The sequence below is a fragment of the Cyprinodon variegatus genome, unplaced genomic scaffold, assembly GCF_000732505.1.
Source record: "Cyprinodon variegatus isolate N-32 unplaced genomic scaffold, C_variegatus-1.0 Scaffold545, whole genome shotgun sequence".
Taxonomy (NCBI): Eukaryota; Metazoa; Chordata; class Actinopteri; order Cyprinodontiformes; family Cyprinodontidae; genus Cyprinodon; species Cyprinodon variegatus.
The window spans coordinates 519,363-546,331 of NW_015150998.1; the positions used below are offsets into that span (position 1 = coordinate 519,363).

The 26,969-nt window shown below is 36.8% G+C and overlaps 1 protein-coding gene across 1 annotated transcript in view; it reads left to right on the top strand.

Moving 5' to 3' along the window:
• Positions 1 to 26,969, top strand: part of piezo2 (piezo-type mechanosensitive ion channel component 2) — a 149,959-nt gene that overhangs the window by 89,650 nt on the left and 33,340 nt on the right. The window contains exons 16-31 of the mRNA XM_015391514.1: positions 1,187 to 1,338; positions 2,970 to 3,143; positions 5,700 to 5,741; positions 6,258 to 6,290; positions 8,251 to 8,531; positions 10,723 to 10,883; positions 12,658 to 12,828; positions 13,094 to 13,222; positions 16,105 to 16,305; positions 16,398 to 16,602; positions 17,444 to 17,545; positions 18,906 to 19,071; positions 23,939 to 24,182; positions 24,291 to 24,408; positions 26,096 to 26,249; positions 26,610 to 26,699. Of these exons, the coding sequence (XP_015247000.1) occupies positions 1,187 to 1,338; positions 2,970 to 3,143; positions 5,700 to 5,741; positions 6,258 to 6,290; positions 8,251 to 8,531; positions 10,723 to 10,883; positions 12,658 to 12,828; positions 13,094 to 13,222; positions 16,105 to 16,305; positions 16,398 to 16,602; positions 17,444 to 17,545; positions 18,906 to 19,071; positions 23,939 to 24,182; positions 24,291 to 24,408; positions 26,096 to 26,249; positions 26,610 to 26,699 (2,423 nt within the window). The remainder of the gene's footprint in view (positions 1 to 1,186; positions 1,339 to 2,969; positions 3,144 to 5,699; positions 5,742 to 6,257; positions 6,291 to 8,250; positions 8,532 to 10,722; positions 10,884 to 12,657; positions 12,829 to 13,093; positions 13,223 to 16,104; positions 16,306 to 16,397; positions 16,603 to 17,443; positions 17,546 to 18,905; positions 19,072 to 23,938; positions 24,183 to 24,290; positions 24,409 to 26,095; positions 26,250 to 26,609; positions 26,700 to 26,969) is intronic.

A 26,969-nucleotide genomic window follows, 5' to 3' on the forward strand; every position in this document is an offset into this window, starting at 1 on the left:
CACACACGACTATGCCGAGAGAGGGCCGCTGCAGACGGGCTGCCGTTAGACATGGCTGCCGTTAGCTTCGGAGCTCCGCTGGTTGACGCGGTCTAATCAAGTTCAGGACATTTTCTTTTAAATTACGCATTAAATCTGTGAATGGGCCATATGTTGATGCTTAAAAGTATAATGTTCTCGCCTCAAATAATCTTAAAACGTAATTTTATTGAACAACAGCAACAGAAAAGAGAACATTTAACTTAGTACTCTGAGCTCTGTGAGTTAAGAAGATGGACCGCCAAGCCAACCAATGAGCAGAAGTTGACTCCTGGGACACACCCCCTCCTCATTTGCGTAATGAGGCAGAAATGCAGACAGAAATGTAAAAGGACAGGCAGAAATGTAAAAAGAGCAGGCAGAAATAAATAGCGGCGAAGAAATATCTAGGGCAAAAAAATACAAAGGAAGAATAAAACAGACAAAAATATTATAACATGCACATAAATAAATACTTAAAAATATAAGTAATTAAAAAATAAAGTTGAAGATTATAATGTATTATAATGACAAAAAATAAATAAGGTAAATATTACAAAGGCAAATAAATAAAGAAGCTAATTAAAAGAGTTATATACATTTATGTCTCACTGTAAAAATTAATTTCTACTTACATGCATTTTTTAATTGTATTTTTGGTGGCAATTAATTGTATGCTTATATATTTATTGAGCATTTATTTATTTCTGTATTTATTTTTAAATATGGCAGAGTTGGTCCTACATAGGTTTGAAATGTATTCACATTGATAATTTGTCACAAACAAGTCCTAAAAAATAACACAAATTAACATTTTGTGGAAAAATATGGCAAACATAAAAAAATATAAAAGGTTTGAATGGGTAAAATGTTTTTATTTATTCCCGTTTATTTTGTAAATCGAAAATGGCTCATTGTTACAACAGAGAGCCACACTTTATTAGAATATGTCCAGTAGAAAACAGTTGAGACATGTTCAGTGTATATAAAAAAAAAAAAAAAAAAAAACCCACCTGAATAGTATTTATATATTTTATGCCAGGGTTTTATATTTGTAAAATTAATAGGTCCTGAATTTCTTTGATGTTATTTCTTCTGTTTCTGATAAAGAATCCTGATGTTTTTTGGTTTAAAACCCAGTGATATGTTATACTCCTGTGTTCTGTAGGTGCACTATGAGTGGTGGAGAAGGATCCTAAAGTACTTTTGGATGACTGTAGTGATGTACACCATGCTGGTCCTTACCATTATCTACACCTTCCAGTTTGACGGTTCTAAAGAATTCTGGGAATCAGCACTGGGTATGAAAGATGAGGACAAGTGAGTAGCCACTGATGGGAGATGCTGATTCATATTTGGTTTTCCCCACCCCTACAAAAAGACAGCTGGACAAGATCAAACAGCTTACTCATCATAGCATTGATTTACCCGAAACCCTGTGTTTTCTCTGCCAAATCTTTTCCCAATTTCAAGAAACTTCGATAGGGGGAAAAGTTCTGATCTGATATAATATAATGTGTGATAAACATATGGAAAATAGGTTTCATGCATGGGAAAATATTTTTTGTTAACATTTTGTGTCAATTGTTTGTAGATAAACTGGAAATCAGATCATAACCAGGATATAGAGCATCTGGTGGCCATGAGGAACTCATAGGACTACTGAAATAGAAATGATTGTGAAACCGATGTAACAACTGTCACCCAAAGTGCTTACAAGCCCTATCCATATATCACACACACCAGCATGCAGATCAGTTGGCAACTCGATTGAGAAGTTTTTGGCATATTTTTAAATCAATCTCAGAACGGACTTATTACCAGGTAGCTGCCCCTCACTCATATGGAAACCCATTAATAAACACTGGATCCTTACTCTACGCATAGCAAAGGGTAGAGTTGGGGATATTTGGGAAAAAAAAAAATAGATTTTTCACATAAAAACTTATATATAGAATAGAATTCAATTTTGTTGTCATTACACTGTCACAAATACAAAGCAACGAAATGTAGTTTGCATCTATCCAGAAGTGCCATAGAGGATATAAATATTTATTTGCATGTGTACAGAAACTATGCATGTATGGACTATAAATGGTATACAGTATATAACCAGAGAGTAATTGCAAGAGGCTATAAAATGAATAGAAATGGAAGCTATATACAGATTATACAGGAAAGTTAGGTTATAGATTATAGATAGTGGGGTTATAATACAGGATAAATAATGATAGAAAATGAAATAGCAGATAAAAGATTTACAGATCATATACAGCTATTGTTGAGAAGTACGTGTAAGTAGTGTTGGATGGATATATATATATATATATATATATATTGGATATATATATATATATATCACACACATACGTGAAGGATACGGTGAGCCTTTCTCATGTGAAATGCTTTCACATTATGAAAACAAAACATTTATTGAGAGCATAAATGCTAAAACTATATAATACATTAGAATATCCCATAAGAGGTATAGCCAACGCTTTGAAGATTCTCCCAACGTCTTTTTATTTTAGAATTGGAATCAGAATTGGATTTTGTAGTTTTATTTAAAAAGAATGGCAAAAACTTCTTCTAAAGTCTAATATTTGGAAATGATATTTTGTATTTGGAAATATTTAGAATTGTGGTAGAACTCTCAACATATTTTAAATTTTACAGTGTGTTTCACATGGAACTGTTTTTAGCGTGTAAACATGTGACACATCTATGGAAAAACATCCAGTTTTTTTTTTTTTTTTATTTTATTTCATTTATTTAATCATTTTTGACTCATTTGGATCAAATATACATATGAATGTTGAAATCAAGGTAAAGTATCTTGTTTTTGTTCTAGTGTAGAAATGTGAAGCTCACTTTAAGTTATGATACCAAATCTTTGATTATTCACTAAACCTGAGTTTTCCACTTTTTTTTTTTTTTTTTAATTGTTAAAGGTTAAAGGACTTGGGTCTGGAGCGGTTTTCAGTGTCCATGCTCTTCACCAGGATCTTCATTCCCACCTCCTTCCTCTTAGCGTGTATTCTCCACCTGCACTACTTCCACCAACCCTTCCTCCAGCTCACTGATCTCCAGGCCGTGATCGCCAAAGAAGAAAGCACCATCTACAGGTGATAACTCTGATTTTTTTAAGGTTGGATGTGCTTAGAAGTCAAAGTATAATGTTTTATTAAATTTCTTTATGTTCACATGTTTAAAATAACAGGGGCGGCTTACAAGCTTTGGTTCTGGAAGGTTTTTTGGTGATCTTTTTAAAGACCTAACCGTGATATAATGTTCTTATCGTAATAAGGTGTACTCTGCCTAAAGTCACCGAACTCGACTCATTAGGATTTTTACGATTTTTTAAGCTTTAAATATAAAAAGCACTCTTAAGTGGTTCCTATTTGATCTGTAAAAGTTATTCTAGTCCTGTGATTAGTACCAGAAGAGAAAACAAAGGATTAACAGTATTTTGCATATCCTTTCCTTTCTTTTCTCTCTGCCACTGTCTAAATAATTCATTTATTTAATAAAATATAACATGGGCATTTTAAAGTGCAATACATCTAAATGCTGTTTTTATTACCATTTGTTAGAATCACTGATCACATAGACCAGGGGTCTCTAACCTGGCTGATTAAAAGTTGTTTATCTCCAAATATGAATAAAACAAACCTTAATTTTAACTTTGTTAAAAATATACTATAGGATTTTTTTTTTTTTTTTCATTTTAAACAATCAACAGTTTATTTGTAGTTTTAGCTTAAAAATGAGGAAAATCATTAAACATTTAATAAAGCACAGATTTTCCTCCATAGGATATTTGTTTGAAATAAAAAACAGATCATTTCCAAGCTAACAACAAGAAAAGTAGCTCTGAAACTTTATTTTTTGTATTTTAATTTCATTCTGTTGTGAGAATTCAAAAAAACCTTTTTTTTTAAACACAATAAACTTTCTAAGACTGGTATGCATTATTCTACTAAATATGTTGTTTCTCTATATCATTTTAGCCTCTCTGAAGAGACATTGTACAGGTTTCAAACAGCCACTAGCAGTCCAGAGCCACAGGTTGCAACAACAACAAAACAAAGTTTTCATGTTTGAATTTTAAAGAATGACCTAAAAGCTCCATAGAAATTAGAGCTTGAAATCTAACAAGTGAAAAACAAGTGACTTTGTTTAATCATAGGGTCTGCCGTGCATATGCAGCTGTCTTTAGAGCGCATGTTTTTATAGTTTCTGGTGAAAAGAGCTAATAAATACACTTTTATTAGCTTGCACTGCAGTAGTGTTTACATTTCACTCAGGTGTTCCCACTTGAAACATGAGATGTTAATTTCTAGATCGACATCAGTAATTGGAAACCACTACGAGAACAACAAATTTATCCCCTTTTGAAAGGTTTATGTTTGTGCTGCCATATTTTGGCTAATCTTTCTTTTTTGATTATTATAACATTTATTTTTCTGTATTTACCCTGTAGATAATTAATACGAGTATGTTTTACACTAAGGACTTTAAATGGTACATGGTAATTTAAGGAGTTTATGTAGCTCCATTGGTACTTACAAAATAGTCTGAGAATCAAGGCTCTAGATGACCTTGTACTGGTGTTTGTTTGGCTTATTGTTTTCTGTTATTATTTTGAGGTGATGTATTTTACTCCCCCTAAATGTTATCTGGTTTTTGATTTCTGACTCCTAAAGTTTGGTCATTTTACAATAAAAATACCACTAGAATAGAATATAATAGAATATAATATAATAGAATAGAATAGAATAGAATAGAATAGAATAGAATAGAATAGAAGAGCCCTTTATTGTCCCACAATGGGGGAATTGCTGTGTAACTGCAGCAAACAATTATAGCAAAAGTGGTCACACAAATGTGGACCTTAAAAAGTGTATAAAAAATAACAGAATAGGTGACAGAGTTAAGAAAAATAAACTGTACTGTGTTTTTACAATATAAATACTGGACATCTGGAGAATGAATAATCAATGTAATAATAAGTAATGATAATGTGAAAAAAAGCAGACACAACAGAGATGTGCAAAAATGACCACAGCATGTTATTTAAAATAGAAAGTCCCTTTATTGTTCAACAATGGGGAAATTGTGATAAGTAATTCAATTGACTATGACAGAAAATACATCACGAAATTAGGAAATACTGATTGAAACTAACATTACAGAGAACAGGAGCTCTTATTTGTTTTCGAACCTGACTGGGATACTGTATAATATTTATTGTTTTTACCGCTATGCAGACCTTCTGGGAAAAAATAAACAGCCTTGATGGTTAAATGTTGTGATCTGAATTTACCAGTGGTGACTATAATACTGTATTACCTCCTGGTTTATAATTTTTCACCATAGGCTTTTTGAAGGCTGAAAACTATTTAAGAAGCAGATGTTATTCCAGAAAACCCAGTTACTCTAACATACAGATAAATGCATGCTAGATGGACCGTGTGTTGAATGCATTAGCTTTATTTTTTTTCTTTCACATTTTCTCCTAAAGGTCCATTATAACCACTGTGCTCATCATTTCTCATGTCCCAGTGTGAGGGAGTGGTTCTTTGGTTTACTGTTATGTGTTTGGTTATTGTTTCGCTCGGCTCAGCTGCTTCTTGTCTGTGACCGGCTGCCATGTTTTCTCTGCCGCCCTTCTCTCACAGCCATGTTAAAGTCAGAGAACGGGTCGATTTGATCATTAATAGGTGGGTATCTGCTCGCTTTTTCTGTGGTCACCATCTTAACCTCAGTTGAATCCCAGCGTCTAAGGACATGACTGTCCCTTTCCCAAACCTTTTTTATTTCCTTGTTTTTTTTTTTTTTTTGCTGCACAACAATGAATTTTCCTGGATTTGAGATGTTTACATTTACATGACAGGACTGGTTTTCCCATGCAGGTTTTCTATATTTTTGTGTTCTGCTTGTTGCCTAAGAAAGTTCTTTAAACCTAAATTCTTCTGACAGAAATATTTTTTTCTCAGCATGTTTGAATCTGTGAGATCATCATCTTTCTCCTCAGCAACTTCCCAATGAACCACATCCTTTTTATGCCCTAGAAAAAAATCCCATCCTGCTAATAAAGCCTGTCTCCCTTAAATGACTTTACTCCTGTGGCCAGTTTTTATGCACTCTGAATGTGTGTGGATATTTGAGTGATTTTCAGGTCTGATCTCCTTCTTGTGTTATCATTCACATCTGTGTAACTTTATTGTCCTGAGCAGCATCAAAGAAAAAATTCCTTCTCAACAGAGCAAGTAAGTGTTGACTGCTGGATGGCAGAATGCTTGCCTTGATATGCAGCCGGTTTGTGTAAGCCAAACCTGAACCTTGACAGTGCTCCATTGCCTGAGGAGACTTTACAGGAGGGTTACTGCCTCCCTTTAGCTGATATTTAGCTGCTCTAAGATGAAAGTAATGGAATAACATTGATTTTTTTAAAGAATGCAGAAGGAATGTGCACTGCTTTATAATTACAATGCCTGATGAAATACTGTTCAGGTAGCATTTAGAGCTGATTAATCCCTATTGAACTTTTGCATCAATGTGAATAATTGGGTTTGTATTTGTATACGTATGAGGACCTCAATATTTAATGTACAGCTGTCTAATTATCCAAGAAAATGACAAAGTTTGCATGGTTTTATTGGTGAAAGTTATCGCTATGTGCCTATGCAGGTCTGCAGACTGTCATTCTTTTACCTCCACAGCTCAGAACTGCTGCAGTTTACTTTGTTTTATAGACCATAAAAACAAACTTCTAATGAGTTGTTTATGCTTGATAAAATTTCCTCCAAAAAGTTAATAGGTTTTATTTCTAGAAGGAAAGATTCAGCCTTTTCTCTGCTTTGCGTACAGGTAGTTAGTGTACCTTGAAAAGAGCCATTTGGACAATCGCAGTGCAGAGATAAAACAATACAGGAAACAGACTGCTGCACCGAACTGGCCCTCCAATGTTAGAGGACCAGTTCTCATTGTGTATAATGTGTGTCTTCGGCTTTCTTATGTGACAATACAAAGGCTCTTTAAAAAAAGGAAAAGGAAATAACTCAAACCTATTTGGGTTCTATACTCCGATTACAATTTCGTCATGTCAAAATGATGTAAAAGGAAGTTGTGTTTTAGGCCAAACTTTTAAAATACCTGGTTTTAAAATAAAAAATAAAAAACTCAAAGAAAAATATGTAACAAATGGGAATCTTAGAATAATTGAAGTTTTTAGTCTATGTTTTTTTATTAAATGATAATGAAATAAAGCAAAAAGTGTACAGTCCTGCTTTGATGTTGATTTGAAGGAGAAATATTTCCAAGGCTTACATCAGACTTCATGTTTTTTGACTTTACAGCCATTTCTCTTGGCAGGGAAGCTTGCATCGGTCTGCAGTAGTCTCAGTCAGTTGACCAAAATATTTAAATATGTCTATTCTCAGAGAAAAATAGAGGGAGAGAAGTCTGGGTGCAAATGTGAGAAGTGTTCAGGCCATCCCCTGACCTAACTGCGCGCTGCCTTTTTGGTCTCCTTTATATATACTTCCTTACATCCCTATCCTGTCTCTTTTTTTCCTTCTTTTCTTAGTTCTATCCCTTTTTCCCTCCGATGTCTCTTATTTTGTATCTCACTGCAAATCTTCTGATGTCTTTTCCTTGAGTCTTTCCATCTTTCATTTTTCTCCCTTCCGTCTTTTTCTTAATTCTTTTTTTATCAAATTTCCCGTTGTTTCTTGTATTGATTTTTTTGTTTTTCCTTAATTTCTTTAATTTGTTTTATTTATTTCTAGCTTTTTCCCTTCCTTCATTTTGGTTAAGCTGTAGAAGAATAAAGATGTTTCCTACTAAGAACATATCTGCCTTTAGACGATCCGTCCAGTTAGACAAAAGTAATCCAAAGAACATAAACCAGGGACTTTATAGCTCAGTCAAAGTTTATCACTGTGAAAGACCTACTGATGATTGGAAAAGAATAGTAGCCAACATTTATTAGTTAATGAAAAAGCTGATATTTGGTGGATTAATATATTCCTTTAATTTAATGGGTCAACAAGTAGGTTTACTGCACCTAGGAAAATACCTGATGAGGAGACAGAAACAATCTAATCACCAAACTTAGGGGGTGATAGTAAAAACTCCCAGAGGTCCTCATAAGTATATTAAAAGAGTCACGTGCAGAACAACATTGACAAACGTCCAAGTGGTATAACCATGCCCCTATATTTTCAGACTGGCGGAGCCTGCTGCAAGCCTGGAGGACCTCACCATGCTCAGTGCCAGCTCAATTGAGGCTACGCTCCCCAAAGACAAGGAGGAGAAGGAGGAGGAGCAGCAGAGCTGGGGCTCAGGGAACGAGACGGAGCAGGCCCTTGTTGTTGTGACGGACACTGTCGACAGCATGAGTGACGAGAAGCCCAAAAGCTTCTCCGACCAACGCCAGTCCAGCACAGAGGACAGTCAGCGCTGCAGCGCTGCAACAGAGCCAGAGCCGAGCACAGAGCAGAGCTCAGGTACAGGGCAACACAGGTCCACACTCTAAATGTGCTGAAAGCTTCATTTTGATGCCTTGAGATGACCTTGAACAGAACAGTAATGCTCCTTTGAAGAACCCTTAGGAGTCCTGAGAAGAAGAGTGATTCTAAATTTACCAACAGATTTCACCACGTCTGCAATGATTGAGATTGGATAGAATGTGTGAAGCCACAGCATTCTACATTGCATACTGAACTTTTTGCAAAGGCTGTATTTAGTTTGCACTATGCATCATGTAAATTATTTTGTTTGCAGCTGAAATTCAAATTTTTTTATTTATTTATAGACATTTCCAATCAGCTGTGAGTATGCAGACCCATTCTTGCAGGCAGCCTGGTATTTACCATGTGGCATACAGTTCTTAATGGCCAGTTCTCTGCCCCACCAGCTAGTAATTATCAGTCTAGCCCAAGCGGTAAAAAATGGGTTGCATTACAGATTTTTTTTTTTTTTTTTTATGTCTGCATTCTGTGGATTTATATCTACTTTTATTTTCTGACGCATTGTTCACTTTCTCTCTCCTGCTGACATCAACTATGGCTTCAGAAAGTCAAGCTGCTCTTAAATTGAAATGCAGTTTATATACACAGAAAATTAAAGAGGTAATAAAACAGGGCCCCGCAGGACCTCTTGGTTTATAATGAGCTGTCGCTGCGATATCCGTTCTTATCCAAACAACAAGACCTCTGTTAAAAACGCTCTGAGCTGGACATTTTATATCCTTTATGAGAATATAAAACTGAGTTTTACATAACGTCCTACTTCCCAGATCATTAAACCTAAAGTTTAAAAAATCCGATATTTAAGTCAGTGTCTACAATTTTTGTGCAAAAACTGCATTTAAAATTCACTGTTGCCAGCCTTTAAGCAAAATTTGAAATATTTAAGACACAAAAATTTTCCAGATCCCATTATTTAGGCCAGTTTGCCTACTTATGTAACTCATCCCACTCATAATAAAGGTAAAAGAACAGGAGCTGTGGAGGAGTAAATCATTTTAAATCATAAGATTGAAGGGCACTGTTTTCTGGAATGACACCAATTTTCTGTTTATACTTGGCCTGTTCCTTGTGTCTTTAAAACCTATTTTGAAATCCAGTATGTCCTATGCTGTTGCCGATTCAATCTTTCTCCGCCACAAACGATGACAACAGGGTCAGACTATCAGAAGCATGGTTTAGGTAACAAATGTTATCTTGGTCTTTGCAACCCATTAGCAACCGGTACAGAACTTGTATGGGGCTTAGGAAGTGGAGGAGGATCAGTTACCATTCAGGGGCCTAAAACTGGCATCCTCCCTCCTGGAACTGGTCTGTCTCGTTATGCCAGCTCTTATCCCCCATCCAGAGCAGAGCTCCATCCATGCAGAGAAGGCACATGCATACAAGTTGGGCCACTCAGCCAGTTTTAAGCACCCCACTGTTCTTTTGCGAGGTTCAGTCCAGCCCTGTGCCAACAGGCCCTCAGCCTGCTTCGTGTTCTGGTGTTCATTTTTAGGAAGGGATCCTGTCCAGCTGCTGCCGCCTCAGGCCCCAGGTTCAGAGTTATTTGACGAGAGTGTACAAGTGGATATGCCTTTTGTTCCTGCTCCAGATGTTCTCAGTGTTTCTCTTCCTGATGGGTTTGAGGACAAACTGCCTCACCTTAATACTTCTGCTCAAGAGGTCTCCGGCATTTCTGCTCCTGAACTCCATCTTGGGTTCTCTCTTGGATTGCTGTCGGAGGTCCTTAGCCTTCCAGCTCCAGAGCTCATCTGTGGATCCCGGCCAACTCTTGGGCCTCTTCTCAGTCTTCAGGCCTCAGCAGAGTTCCTATATGTTTTCCAGGCTTTACCTCAAGCTTTTGACAAAGCTCCCTGTGGGTTAATGGACTGCCACTATCTGCGTTCGGAGTCCTCAGGAAGTCCTTAACATCAGAACCACATTAACCAATGGCGCTTTTAAAAGTGCACACATTCATTCGTGAAGTGCCTTGCAAAGGGGCACTTCCCCTTATAAGCTTCTTTTTTTTTTCCTTGTCTCTAAGTGGGGAACAATAAGCCACCTTCCAAATAAATCCTTTGAAAGACCTACAAAGGCCCTGAAGAACATGTTTTCCCGAGACCACTAATAAATATGTCTGACTGTTTGAAGAAAAAATTGTAAATAACGTGTCTTTTTTTTTCTTCAGATTTTAAGAATAAGTGGCACCTGGTGGTCGACCGCCTCACCGTGCTCTTCCTCAAGTTCCTGGAGTACTTCCACAAACTGCAGCTCTTCATATGGTGGCTACTGGAGATCCACATCATCAAGATCGTATCTTGTTACATTGTTATGGTCTGCATCAACGAGGTAAAGGAACTTAAGAATCTGCTTCAGATTGAGCAGCATCATTTTCTAAGTGCACTTTAGAAATATGGAGAAATACTTCTTAGAATATTAAAAAAAAAAGTAAACTTGCAACAGCGTTGCATGTACAGTACCTTGCAGAAATATTGATACCCATTTAAATAGTTTTACTCTCTTATTACAACCACAAACTTGATTAGGTTAAAATGGCATTTAATGTCTGTAGACCAGTGCAAAACAGTATATTTCATCACTAAACTACTGTGCAATGGTTTTTTTCCCATTCACTCTTTTTCCTTTAAATGAAGTCCATTGCAACCAATCACCTTTAGCACTCACCTAATTTGAAAAGCCACTAGTGGCTTTTTGGACTTTCTACAATGAATCGTGATAAAAATGTTTTTTTTTTTTCAAATTTCTTATATATAAAAATGCCACAGATGGAATCCCCTGTTATGATAAAGTGTCACGTTTTCCTTCATTTTATGACCTGAAAATAGAAATATAAACTGTGTTTCTTGAGAATTTACAACAAATTGTTTTATTTAACAGCTGTATAAATATATAATAATAATAATCATAATCATAATAATAATAAAAGTTGCCCTTTTCATAAGGACATGTAACATTTGCTGGTGTGAATTTTTTTTTTTACCGAGAGCATTAAACATAGAAGCAGCCAAGATGCCCATGGGGACTCCTGTGGATCATAGCTCAGATGGAAGATCTGTGAAGAGGATAACAATTAGTCACTCACTCCAAAATGGTGGTCCTTGCTTTTAAACACGCAAGAAGAAATATATTGGTTAACAAAAACATGTAGAAGGCTTTTCACTTTGACACATGTACAAACATAACACCACATAACATCACATAACAAACATGTTAAAGAGCATGCTTTCATCTGAGGAGACCAGAATGAAACTTTTTTTGGCTGAAATTCAAAAATTACAAGCTGCAAAAACCAGGGAGTGCTCATCATCTGGAACAAACCATCCCCAGAGTGCGAGACAAACAGAGGAGGCATTTTCCAGACTGTTTACAGTGCATCTAATCTGTCATAGTTGCACCTTTGTCAAAAGTGAAGTAGGGCTTATATTTCTGAACAATAGTGTGAACTGATGTGTTATTGTTTGAGGTCATGCATTTCCTAAAGCCAAGAAAAAAAGACAAAAAAAAGAGGGCTGATCCATGTTTGGATATCTTATATAGAAACATGCAAATTATCTAACTCTCAAGGAAACAAAGCAGCATACCTACCCACAAAACCCAAGTACAGTACATTCAAGTTTCTTAGTGTTACAAAATGTTAAAATGATTTAGACATGTCACTACTTTTGCAAGGTAATATATGAGTTCGGTCCATAATGAGGTACTTTTCATGTCAGTCACAGACTTATAGGGTTTGCATTTTACTAGCTATTTAATTAAGCTGACTTCTTCCTACAGTGACCCATCTTGTTTCTGTGCAAAACAATATTTGAGCTCTTTAGTAATACAATTAATATTATGTGGTTCTCTCATAGTTGTACATCATTTGTCTACTTGTTTGTTCTGAATGAGATCCTTTTCTTTCCACAGAAAAGTTTTCCCGCTTATTTCTTCTAAAAAGGAGCCTGTATTCTCTCTATTGCGGAATCAGTTCCCAAATGACACCTTTAAACCCCATAATACACTGTGTACAAAGTTTTTCTTAAGTAGACAAAAAATGTCTGGTATAGTTCCCTTAATGTGACCATTTTTTATGTTCTCACCCCTTTTATTGTCTCCTATGCAGGTGTCTTTGCTCAATGTTGTGTTCCTGGCATCGTGGGCCTTTGCACTGCCCTACAGCCAGTATCAACCCCTTGCTTCCAGTGTTTGCACTGTCTGGACGTGTGTCATCATTGTGTGTAAAATGCTGTACCAACTGAAGACGATAGTGCCCCAAGAATACAATTGCACAGTTGTAAATATCACCTTGATCTATTTCATTTCCATAATAGACCTTATTATCATGGCATGTTTATTTTTTTCTTGCTAAGCTGTTTGTTTTGAAAGTTGTGTTACATCTGTTTACAGTTTATATATATATTTCATTGATTTACTTAAAACCTTTATTTGTTTTAACATAATACACATATTTTTTATGCAAGCATTTATTATGAATTACATTATCATACTGTAATCACATAATAATAGAATTAACAACTTTTTTTTTACTCTGTGCACAGCCAGATACCTACACAAAGCCTCAGAGGGAACAGCTAGAGAAATATCCACTGTATCAGAAGAAATCTGATTGGAATGGCAACTGGGTGGGCCTGGAGAAGACTCAAATTGACCTGCTGCAATACCTCAGGGTAAAGAGTGAAAGTCCTTTAAATTAGTATAAAAAAAAGTCCTCAGATAATTAATTAGGAGATTTTTTTGTTTTGATTCATGTCCACCTGTTTACTGTAACTCTGACAGGATTCAAACAGAATTTTTTTTTTTATTAAATGGATGATCTTCTTTTGTGTCTTCAGGTTACAAATCAAAGGTCTAATTATTTTCAAAGATGATAATTTGTTTTAACCTTCATAATAGAAAGTAGTGTGGTAATGGAAACTGTAAGTCAAAAGCTTTGAATAAAGACTACTGGACAAAAATGAAAGAAACTGACCCAGTAGTTGCTGCAACCTATGTGCCTGGAAAATCAAACAAGTGCAGCGGCTGCTTCCTTCTTCCCCTGTACTTTTACCGAATTAAAAAAATCATACATTTTATTTTCAACCTCATTATGCTTATACACCAGAATGCAAAAAAATGAATTAACTAAGATCAGAAATTGTTTTTAGATTCAGGTCGCACTTCACTTTATCTGTGAGTCAGTTTGATCCCCTTTGCTTTGACATCAGATTTGGAAATAAAATCCTCTTCATGCCACACAGAACTCTTCAGTTGGAAGGTGTACAGCAAACGACAGGAAGGACAAAAACAGAACCTCGATTGGCTTGTTATAGCAATGCTGCAGGTGTAGACTGTCCAATTTTGAACAGAACTTGAAGCATATATATGTTGCTCCTCACCACTTCTAAAAACAGCACCTTGTTTTTCAGCTTAATCCATCTGCTAACTGTTGAATCTAACACAAGTTTTAAGTAATAAATGTAGAATTGCTGCGTATGTTACATCTAAGCATGGGAGAATGTAAAGTTCTGACGGTATGAAAACCATAACCAAATATATCACCGTTTCGCTCTTTCTGAAATTTCTGAATTAAAAAAGTTAAAATAATAAATGAAACACTTTCTGAATTGGGGCAGATCTCCAGCATAATCTCTAGAAACAGTTATCTTGTTGTAAGATGATTTTAGATTACAGGTGTCGAAAGGTTGAAATTTCTCTACCTTATAGGCTCTCACTCTGCTTTACGTGAACACTCATATTTATGATTTTTGCCACAAAGAAGCCACAGAAATACTAAGCATGAATGACCATGTACAAAGTGCATGGCTATAGCTTTTTAAGGACTCGCCACTATTTATCTTGAAACTAACCAAATTTGTGTACCTACAACTCCACAACACTCTGGTTGACAAGTTGTTCCCAGATCTACAGTATCAACAAGGTCTCCTCCCTGATGCTAAAAGTAGCTTACTTATTTAAAGATTGCACAAACTTTACCTTAAATTTAGCTGATTATTTTTGCACTAATGTAGGTGATGCTCCAGATGCACTATTGTAGCTGTAATACTTCCTCTAGCTGCCACCTTCTTCCATCAAGCTGTTGCTCTCCATCTTTTTGAGGTAGCAGAAGTGTTCATGAGTAGTGTAGCTGCATGCACACATGCCCTCTCTGAGTGCCAAAGCAAGGGGGAAAGTTTTTGTTTACCCCTACATCAGCAATCATTCCCCCTTTAGAGCTACACACGGGTGCACAGGTGAAGGGGCCGTTATGCTGCTGCAGCTGCTCACAACGTTAGCATTCTCTTTGATGAATTAAAAAAATAAAAATGAAGAAAACAAAGTGTATACTTCAGGAATGCTACTGTATGAAAAAACTTTTTTGCAGCTTTGAACCTGTGTCTTTTTCATACTGGGATATAGGGTGAAACCAGTAACCGACCCATGCCTAATTTGATCATACTGTATATATTTTTTAGCTCTATTCAGCTGTCCAAGGTGCTCCAAGGCCAGCCGATAGACAAAATCCCTCCCAGATATCCTATGCCTTGGTGTGGTGGAATTTTCTTGCAGCACGAGAGAGTCGTCTAGAGAAAATATGTAATAAAACAAAAAAAAAAACATTAGTTGACTCTTCTCGACATGAAGGAGCAGTGGCTCTACTCTGACCCCCTCCACGAAAGCTGTGATCCTCATTCTTTCTCTAAAGGGGATGCCTGGCCACACTGTGTAGGAAGCATGGCCATAGGCAACAGTAGGAACATAGACCAACTCCACCTGTTGACTCCTTTCAGTAACAGAAAGCAGTGGCTTTTCTCTGAGCTCTGCTCAAATGATGGAGCTCCACTACTCGTCAGTCGCCATATTCATTTTGGCTACTTGTATCTAAGATCTCGTTCTTTTGGGTAAACTAGTAGGGATGGGCATTTAACCTTTCTTTTATTTCTGTACTAAAGTAATTCTTATTAGAATTTTCACTGTTACAATGGTAAATGAATGACATCTGGAAACAAGCACTGTAGATCTGTTTGAATAATTATTTGTAATTTTTTTCTTCTTTTTTTATCCATGGAGGCATCAATATCTATCAATTAATCTAAATAAATCATATTAAATGCAGTTGCTGTATACAGCTTAGTGAATAAAAATCCCTCTTTGTGTCACAAGAATCCTAAAGAAGCTAACTTGTTTATTTTGTAGTATTTGTGTTTGTGCAGCAGTGAGATGTAGTCACAGCCATACATTTGCCTAAAACTAAAAAAAAAATCGTTAATGTTTTTTATCACTTGTTTGCAGTGATAATAGAAACATTGGTAGTGTTTTATTATAAAGGAATAAGTAGCGGTAGTACTGAAAGTTGGGCAGTACCTATAAAAATACATAATTTGGTATCTCTCTCACTCCTGCATGCTCTGAAAATATTTTTCAGCATAACAATGTTAAACAGAAAAGTAAACATCTAAATCAAGGATAGAGATACTGAAATCTAACATTTTCATCTCTAAATTGAAAACATAATTTTCTTAATTTCTGCTTTAAAGCTTTAAAATGAATTTAAATAAATATATTATTTCAGGAGAACCTGTTGATGTTGGCGCTGTTGGCGTTTGAGGTGACCATTTATCGTCATCAGCAATACTTCCGATTAAGGAACAAACTGTCGCCTCCGGCGGCCAGGATCATCTTCCATGACATCACTCGCCAGCATCTTGACATTGGCATCGTCAGCTTTGTGAAATACTTCATCAACTACTTCTTCTACAAGTTTGGACTTGAAGTAAACAATTCAGTGACGTAATGAATGTGTTTATTGGGAAAGTATTACATATTTAACTATTTTTTTTTTTCAAACTATCCTGGTTTTCTTAGACCTGTCTCCTGCTGGTTGTAAACATCATTGGCCAGCGTATGGACTTCTATGCCATGCTCCATGCCTTTGCCCTTATAGCAGTCATGTACAGACGTCGAAGAAAGGCCATCGCTGAAATCTGGTCAAAGTACTGCTTCTTCCTTGCAAGCATGCTTACTTTCCAATACTTTGTCTGCATCGGGATCCCGCCTGCTGACTGTAAAGGTTTGTGTTCTTGGATGAACTAGACAGGAATCACAATAACTCACTGGTTAGACTATAGTTACTGCCTGCCCTGAAACAGGTGACCAGAAAGGAGCACTGATAATCTTAGAAAAACAAAACAACGGAAGGACATAATAGGTTTAGTAGACTAAATGTATCTGATTTTTCTTAATGATTTGCTTACTCTGTCTTTCTGTGTGGCATATCTTATAGAATTGCTTACTATCTCTTGCTTTATATCTTATAGCTTTGATAACACTTAATAATAATGTTTAATTGTATAAAGACTGTCTGCCACCCCACTAGTTTGTGCTGGCCTGTGTTCAAGTTTTTTTCATATGAAATTTATTCTACTATATAAATGAAATGTATTCTACTATCACTATTTTTGTACCAACGCCTGCTTTGTTGCAACAATAATGGGAGATAGTTTTGCAAATCAGTTTTCACTTGACTTAAAGAAATACTTAAAAAAAAAAGGTAAAAAACTGCAATTGAGTTTAACATTTAGAAAATCTATTTGTATGTGGTAAATGTTTACATTTGTACATCCTCCATCCGTGCATTTACACAGTTTGGTCATTAGAATATAATCTGCAAATTAATGAACAGTTTCCTTGTTTTGAAATGGGCTAATGCCTTTATTTTTGCTTCCATGAGTCAGCCTTATCCTTAGTTACTCTTTTTTCCTTGTTTACATTACTTAGATATTTTTATTTCCAGTCCTAAGGGTAAATGGTAACCTCATAAGATGTTCCACAAAATAAACCTTTATTTTTAATGCTTTTTGAGTTATTTTTACATTGTTTGAATGTTCTTGTAATTATGCTTTTCATTTCAGAATATCCCTGGAGGTTTCCAAACTCTACAACAGACCCAAATGTGATAAAGTGGCTCTATATTCCAGATTTCCATACCAAGCCCAATCCACATTTCCTTGCCTGTAAGTCCTTCACCGAAGAAGGGAATTAATACCGCGGCTTTGGTTCATTATAATCTTAATATTTCAAGTTAATCCATAGTTTAATAACTGAACTCGAGAACATTTTTGACAGTTAATATTAAGTGAAATTAACTCTTAAAAAACACCAATGGAATTTTAAATCACATCTTTAAAGGTGCACAAATAACTATATCTACAGGCTTTAATAAGGTTTTTTTTCAGCTGACAAACAAGTTATTGACCATCGAGGTATGATAATAAACCATATATTGTTAGTTAATCAATAGCTCTTTATTATCTGTCAGTGGAATGGTGTACCTTTGAGTCTGCCACTGGAAGGCTTAAGGTCCCCACTAGTGTTGTGATGTTTTTGAACAACATAAAGTCACAGTGCCATATTTTGCAAATATCTTTTGTTATTTCTTCTTTTTCTTTTATCATAGCAAGTATAGCCGCTCCTGGGATTGACTATATGGTGTTGTGCAATTTTACCAGCAGATATTGAATGTAAATGAAAAATAACTAGAACTGGAAGTTTAGATAATTGTTAGGTACCGGTAATTCAAATCAAGGGTTAAAAACAATTAATGATTATTAGTTAAATGATTATAGCTGCTTTTTCACCAAGATTCTTTAGTCTTTTACACAAGGTTGGACTTCTGGACTAGCTGTTAATATCGGGCTTTCTTTCACCAATTTAGACATTTAGACTATGGCTATCAGTGGAGTTATTAACCATCAACCAAAGGAAATGGTCTCTAGTTCTGCAGTTGTTAACCAAAAGAGGGTGGATCTGGCTCTGAGTGATAATTTGTTCACTGTTATAAATAATCCTAGACAACAGGTTAAATGTTGATACCTTTATAGCCGAATAATCTCTATTACAGTTTTATTTTATCTAATAACTATGCAACACTACACACTATTGAAAGTAAGCACAAGGTAAATGAAAGGCTAAGAAAAAGGGGAAAAAGGAGTCTAAGAGTCGAATGTAAATACCAGAATCAACATGACCTTTGAACTTTAACAATGGAAAGTCAGAAAAAATCTTTTTTTAAGATAAAATGAGAACGTTCTAGTTACCAAAAAAACAAATGTATATGTGGTTGTTTACTGGACCGAAAAAAAAAAAAACATTTTGCCTGTAAAACAGCTATTCAAGAACAGAAATATGAAAATACAAAATGTGCCTCTGAGAAAAATTGTAATGATAATCAAGAATGACTTGAGTTTCAACTCTTAAGTGGAAATTTACTAATTCTGTATCACTTTTCTTGATAAATGACTTATAGTGTATTACAATGTTTGGATCAATTTTGGATCAAAATAAGTTTCAGTTGAGGAATCTCTATTCTCCTAGACGACTTTGCTTTGCTGCTCTGCGCCTCTCTCCAGAGGCAGGTCTTTGATGATGAAAACAAGGCAGCTGTCCGCATCATGGCCGGTGACAATGTGGAGATCTGCAGAGACCTGGACGCCGCCTCCTTTAGCGTCCATAACCCCGTCCCAGACTTCATCCACTGCAGGTACAGCAGCTTATGTTTACTGAACTTTTCCTTTTCTTCATGCAGTGCGCTAAGACTAAGAAACTGTTCATCCCATTTCAAAATGATTTCCAGGAGCTATTTTACAAAATATTGACTTAAAAGAGATGTCTTACAGTTATTTTGGTGCCATTGCTTGGCAGTCATTAGTACAAAGGAAAACATTTTGAAATGGAAAGGAAGTAAAGCAGACAGAGTAATTGATGCATAATGGTATCAGATGTCGACAATAAAGTCAAGCATTATGTGCTCCATATAACTGAAGCTATCATAACCATTCAGCTGAGAATTAGTGGTGTCAGAGTTTATTTAGAGCAGTATGAAACGGTTTTATTAGTCAGATATAAAGGGCCTATGGTCTGCACAAGGAGCTTCAAAGTCTGAGAAGTTAAACTGTGTTTAAGGATGAAATTGCATTTGATTATTAGGATTTTATCGACTGAAATATTTGAACCATTACATACTTTTTTTTTTCTTCTAAACATATTTTTTTTTACTCAGGGATTCCTCTAAATTACACAAGAGGTCATTTGTTTAAAGACTTAGACAACTTTTATTGTCATTTTGTATACACAGTGTATACAAAACAAAAGTCTTTTTGTACAGCTTTCAGACAGTAAATGAGTTGCAGCTTAGTAGTGCCATTCCATATAGATTAAATGTAAACAGTGTGGAAGAAAAACATGATGCAATGAGCATTGATATAGAGGTTCAGAGCATTTCAAGACAAATATATATGATGCAAATATTCAGTATTTTTTGTGTTATCAGTGTGATGCAGAGTCTGTGATTTGATTTAGAGGTTTTTTTTTTTTCAAAAGTTCAGCTGTCTGCAGAGTGTGGGGTAAAAGCTATTGCAGAATCTGCTGGGCATGCAGCGGATGCTGGGAAGCCTCTTCCCATAGGGCAGCAGGGGTGTGAGAGGTGATGATGATGTAACGGGCTTGGGACACACAGCGCTGGGATGAAATGTCTTTTATGGAGGGAAAAGGAGCCCCGAAGATCTTCTCTTCTGTTCTCACCACTCTTCACCTGTCCTTCCAGTCTGAGATGCTGCAGCCTCCACACCATACAGCGAGACAGCTGGTCAGAACGCTCTCTATGGTGCTTCTGTAGAAGGTGGTGGGTATGGGTGGGGGCAGGTGTGCTCTCCTCATCATCTGCAGGAAGTACATGCGCTTCTGTACCCTTTTGACCAGTGAGGTGGTGTTTACAGTCCAGGTGAGGGTGTCCGTGATGTGCACCCCCAGGAATTTGGTGCTGTTGACCACCTCTACAGCTGAGCTGTTGATGACCAGTGGAGCGTGGTTAGGACGGTTCTTCCTGAAAATGACGATGATCTCCTTCATCTTCTCCACACTCGGGCTCAGGATGTTATTTCTGCACCAGCCGACCAGCTGTTCCACCTCCTCTCTGTAGTCCTGGTCGTTGTTGTGTCCGAGGCCCACCGTGGTGTTGTCTGCAAACTTCTGTGATCGACCTTATGCCTTGACACATCATGCTGGTGTTCCTGGCATTGTGGAAGAGATCCTGGATCTTCCGGCTGTGGTTATGCTTTGCTGATCTGATGGCACGGTTAAAGTTGGCACATTCTATTCTCAGAGCCTCTCTATCACCCGACTTGGAAGCTGAATTCTATGCTTTTAGTGATTTACAGTATCCAGGGTCGTTGGTTGGCTTGGGTGGTTATGTTCTTTCTGGTGCTGACTTCCTCAATGCATTTGTTGATATAGTTACCCATGATTCCATGGAAACACAAGGACAATGTTAATCATCATTTTGTGTCTTTCCTTATCTGTTATTTTTAGTTTTTTTTGTTGTTTTTTCTTTTAGACTGTTATTTTTCCTGTGGCAATAATGAGTCCTGATTGTCTTCAGATAAACATTTTTGGTCCACTGCCTGCACTGTCTGCCATGTTGGTCTTATGCTACAGTGATAAACCAGCTGTTCACATGCACAAGCGTCCCTCTACAGCCAACCCGGCTATGTAAACAAGAAATTGGAGAACAACACAAAGAGATGGTCTGTTACATCTTACAGCAGTCCATCTGAAAAGATACCTTTAATTCTTCACAAAACAATTTATGTTCTCTTTATCTAAAATGACGAAATTGTGTGTGTTGCTCCTTTAAGGAATTGAAGATTTTTTTTTTTCCAGAAAATAACCTGAAAAAAGTTAACTATCTATTCATATATTTATAGGTCCATAGGTCCTCCATTAGTCTATCCTTCCATTTTTTTTATTGGTCCTTCCTTCCTTCCTTCCTTCCTTCCTTCCTTCCTTCCTTCCTTCCTTCCTTCCTTCCTTCCTTCCTTCCTTGCTTGCTTGCTTGCTTGAATGGGCTATATCTTCAGCAGGAAAGACCCAGATTCCCATTGCTAGTTCTTTTGTGGTCATCTGAAGGGCCACCAGATTATGCTATCTTAAATGCACTGCTGGTGGCAGACAGTTCTGTATGCCAAGCAGCTGCCATATGAAGTAAGGATGCATGATTAACACACACAGATAAACCGGCCCAAACATTTTAGTTTGTCCTGTTGGTTTTTGCCTAATCGACTCATAAATCACCTTCAGTGTGCCTCTGAACGTCAGGGCAGTGGTACGAGTCTGATCGATGGATGGAAACCAGAACTGTAATATGGTGCTGTTGCTCAATTCAGGTATCCTACTGCATGTTCTCTCTGTGTCAGACATGTAAAAACCATATGAAAGGATCCTGTCTTTTCAAGTGAGAGCCCATTAAAAAGATGTTAGGAGTGAAAACACAGGATGCAGTGATGATTGCTCTGATGTGCTCTGGACCACAACAGCAACTACAGCTCTGATGTAGTGGGTTTAGCTCCGACAACACGTTGATGGGCCGGAGCGGCTGAGTGAGTGTCCTCCTTCATCAGTGGGAGAAAATACCTTTTCCATACTTGAAAGCTATTTATTGAGTTAGAGTACAAGGCAAAAGCGTCTGAGTCGCGGAGTGACGGACAGAGTGTTTTTGTGGAATATAGATTTTTTCTCCCAGCGCCTTATATCCGTAATTCGATCCTGGAGGGAAACGATGGAATAAGTGCAGAGCTGCTGTGGCATGGATAGATGGCTGTGCAGCTTTTGCTCTTTCTACAAGGGCTTGTTGATGGACACAGAGTGCGTTAATAAAACACTTGTCCACTTTGCGCATCAAAACAGTGGAATGTGAAGAGCATATAATCAATGATTGTGGACAGGTCAGGGTGCTCCCACTGCCTTTCTCACTCTTCTCCCTTTTAAATCCAGATGCTAATGTTTTTCTATCTGCAAAGGCAGTGGTTTGCTCTGCTCCAGAAACTAATATAAAACCTAATATCTAAATCATTTATATTCAGTGGTTTTAAATTGTTTCTATGTATTCTATATTTTCTCACCTTACTATGGATGGATGTTTTTTTTTTTTCCCTTTTGTGGATGGTCACCTCATGCTGCCAACCCATTTTTTTTTTATCCTTGGAAGAAAATGATCAGCCCCATATAGTTTATTAAGTAGCGAGAGCAGGAAGAGCCATACTGCTTGGAGCGAACCATCCGAATGGAACATAAAGCGCAGACTCTGGGCTAAGAAGGTGCAGAGACACATTTCTGCAGAAGCGCAGCTGAAAGATCAGAGCAGTTTGTCAGAGTTCAGGGTGCAGTACCAGACAATTCTGGGCTATTTTTTCCCCTGCTGCCATGATCCATCTGTGGTCATGCAGAATTTGCCCCGCTGCACGCCAGGTGGTGGACATGACCAAACAAGACGCAGCAGCACGGCTGATACTGCTTAGCTTGTCTAACAGATTACAGCACAATATTGATGAGGATTTTAAACTTCTGACCAACCAACGCTAACTTTTATTACGTCTCGTCTCATCAGTGAAAATTTTTGTCTATGACTAGTCATGTTAGTCATCAAGATATATTAGTCATCAAAGATCCATGTTTAGCTAATTAGTTTTCGCTATCGTCAAGAAAAAAAGGAGCTTTGTCCTAATTTCATTGTCATCGTTGACGAAAACAACACTGGTAACAGGTGAAGTAGATTTTTTGATCACTGCTCCAAAATAAAGGAATCCTCTATTTTTTTTTTTTTATCTTTCAGATAATTTTTATTGGTCTTATCTGATCCTTAGTGGGTTTTTTTTCGTCAGATGTAGTTGAAGTTATCATACTTAAATGGTAGAACTATTACATTTAGGCTTTAAAACATAAGTCAGAGTGTAATTAACCTTGATTGAGAAGGATGGCCTTTTAAACCCGCTCAGCTAGACCAGGTTAGTCAAGAAGGAATGTATCCCGCAAACTGAGGGGGAAAAAACTTGTGAAGGAAATTGTAAATGTTTTACGCAAGCAATAGAGTTTTAGGGCAACACTATAATTTTTTTAAATAAATTTATACGCACTCTGTAATCTGAATAAAGTTAGAATCAGGTCTGGCATTTAGCAAATACAATCAATTTAACAAATAATAGGCTGACTTGAAAAAGCCCTATATAAGTACAAGTACCATTTACCATTAGTTACTCTTTAGCACTGACACAATTTGGTCGGTTCTATTAAAAGTACCAAATTCTCTACCCATCCCTAGTTTTCTTACATGTGAAATATCTGGTTTAAGCCATTGGTACAACAACAAACTAAATATAAATAATATAGAAATATGGAAGAACTGGATGCCATCAGGTTTTCTTCATTAACAATGTTAAGATCATTTGAAACCCCTTATAAATTGTCTCTTATTCATTTGCCCTTTTGCAATCCTGAATCTATCCTGTTCAAAACAGGTCAAACTCTGTGCAGAACCCCTATGTTCACATGTAGCGCGGTTATTTTACCTCTTCCAGGTCGTACCTCGACATGCTGAAGGTCATCATGTTTAGCTACCTATTCTGGTTCGTCCTCACCATTATCTTCATTACGGGGACTACCCGGATCAGTGTCTTTTGTATGGGTTACCTGGTGGCCTGCTTCTACTTCCTGCTTTTTGGTGGTGACCTGTTGCTAAAGCCAATCAAGAAGATCCTCCACTACTGGGACTTCCTGATCGCCTACAACATCTTTGTAATCACAATGAAGAACATTTTGTCAGTATGTAAACTTACACCTTGACACCAACAAACACTGGTTTAAAAAGTCTCAAGCATTTAATGCTTGCAGTATTTATTACAAAGGGTGTTTTCTTTTGTTTTTTTGTAGATCCTGGCTTGTGGCTACATCAACTCCCTGATCCGGAACCAATGCTGGTTAATCCAGTTGTTTAGTCTGGCATGCACCATCAAAGGTTATGAAATAAACTCAGAAGAATATAAAGATGGTGAGTGAACAAATTCTTTAATCACCAGCTAAGATCCCATTTATTTAATTTATAACCTAATACCCAAAATGTGTTCTGAAAAAAAGTCTAAGAAATTGAAGTTGCTCCCTTCTTTGATTTAAATATCTCTATCTAGGTGGGTTTAGTGTACTTGTCAAAGTTTAACACCACCATTCATTTGAAGGGAATAGAGAATACTGTTGCAATACCCTGACAAAATGTGTTGTTGTTAGTTAATCTTTAAAATCTGCTTGGTTTACTTTTGTATAATACGTTTTTTCACAATGTGAAAACACAAAAACCTTTTAGGGCAATGTTAACGAAGTCTCTTAATAATGACTAACAGGACTTTTGTTGCGTGTTCTCTGCTTAATACAAAAAGAATTTCATTGTATGCAAACTTACTTTGAATTTGAAATCTAAACATCATCTGTTTGGAGAAAATAACTAGAGGTAAAGAGTAACAGAGCACATTTACTTGAGTACTGTATTAAAATAATTATTTGATTACCTTTAATTTACTCTTATGTTTGTTTGTTTTTTGGAGGGGGGTTTAATAACTTTCACTTCACTACATTTCAAATTGTATATTGTGCTTTCCACTCCACTACATTTGTAGGAAGCTAGTTGTTGTTCATTTTGGCTCCGCTTAGCTTTGTTATCAGCAATTGCTGTTTTTCTTTCTTAAAATGCAATTGGCCACAGAATCTTTCACTGAAAGGTCATCCTTAAGAGAAGATACCCTGGAAGCTTTAGTTATCTCACTTTTTCAAGACACCTGGGTCAAATGGTAGCTCGTTAGCAGGCATATGCAGAACTCTGACATGCTGAGTTGTTCGTAACTACCTCCAGGGAGAAAAACTAAAACATGCAAGATAGCAGCGCTTGAGGACTGAATTTGTAAACTACTGTTTTAGAGATTTGCATGACGTTCCACATACGTGAAAAGCTTAAGGCAGATATAATTTGTAGTTCCATCCATCTATCCATCCAACGTATTTTCTCCTGCTTATTCCTTGTGAGGTCTGCGGAGGGGCCGGTGCCTATCTCTGGCAGTCTGTGGGTGAGAGGCGGGGTACACTCTGGACAGATCGCCAGTCTGTCACAGGCACAAAAAGACACACAACCATGCACGCACACTCTCACACCTAAGGAGATTTTAGAGAAAACAATTAAGCTAACAGTCATGTTTTTGGACTGTGGGAGTGTGTGAGAGTACCCAGAGAACCCACGCGTGCACATGGAGAACATGCAAACTTGATGCAGAAAGATCGCGGGCAAGGAATCAAACCCAAAACCTACTTGCTGCAAGGCAAGGCGAGGGCGCTGACCACTGTATCACCATGCAGACTCTATTATTTGTAGTTTACAAATTGTATTAAGCTGACCTTATTTGACCTTGAGTACAAATAAGTGTATCATCTGCATATATGAAAATCACATAGTTTAAATACAGAATATAAATGTTTTATAAACTTCCTAATAGGCATAGGCCCAACAAAGGGCCCTGTGGGATACCGTATTATTTGGATGTAAAGGCTGAAAATAGCACAAGACAGAATGAAATTATACATTTGAAAACTAACACAATTAGAATAGTGGCTCTTGAGATACATTTATTGCCCTTTGAGAGTAGATTAGGGATAAGTGCTGAAAGTTTTTTTTTTATCTCTCTTGCCACATCCAGCCATCAAAGACTGTGAGCTGCCCAAAGATGAGGCAGGCATAATATGGGACAGTATCTGCTTCGCCTTCCTGTTGCTGCAGAGACGTGTCTTCATGAGCTACTATTTTCTCCACGTGGTGGCAGATATCAGATCATCTCAGATCCTCGCATCCAGGTACTACAAAAAGCACTCCATTACCAGAGAGAGGAATAGTGACATTTTAAGTGCTTTATTTTATTCTGAACTGTTGTTGTTTTTGTGTTATATTGTGGTTATTATTATTATTTTATGTATTTAATAAGTGAATGTAATTTAACTACAGATTTGTCTGAAGGGAGATGAGAAATGTTTCCTGATTATCAAGCAAAACATTAATAATGCTTTCAGGTTAGATTTATAAAACGTTAGAGGAATTAAAATAGAAATTTAATGTTTCTGCTTTCCTGATACAGACTGGGAAGAGCAGGATTAAACCAGTATTATTGCACAAAGTGGCTCTGATTTTTTTCTTTTTTTAATGTTTTTGTGTTTCAGAGGAGCAGAGCTTTTCCAGGCCACTATAGTGAAGGCAGTGAAAGCCAGACTGGAGGAGGAGAGCAAATCTGTAGAGCAGCTAAAGCGACAGTAAGACTCTCTATTTTTACCTTGTGGAAGCTGCTCTTGATTTGATGGGAGTTATTATAAGGGATATCTTTTCAATCTCCTATTAAAAACTGAGTTCTTGTTGAAAACAGAGATCTAATGTTCAGTGGGATACACTCAGTGTGTCTTAAAACTGCTTTACCTAAATTATTTCTTAGTATTTTAACATTTTTGCAATGAACACAACTTTTCAGCTGGATGTCATTAATGTCTGTAGAAGCTCAGCCATGCAAAAGAAGAACCTTTGAAGGG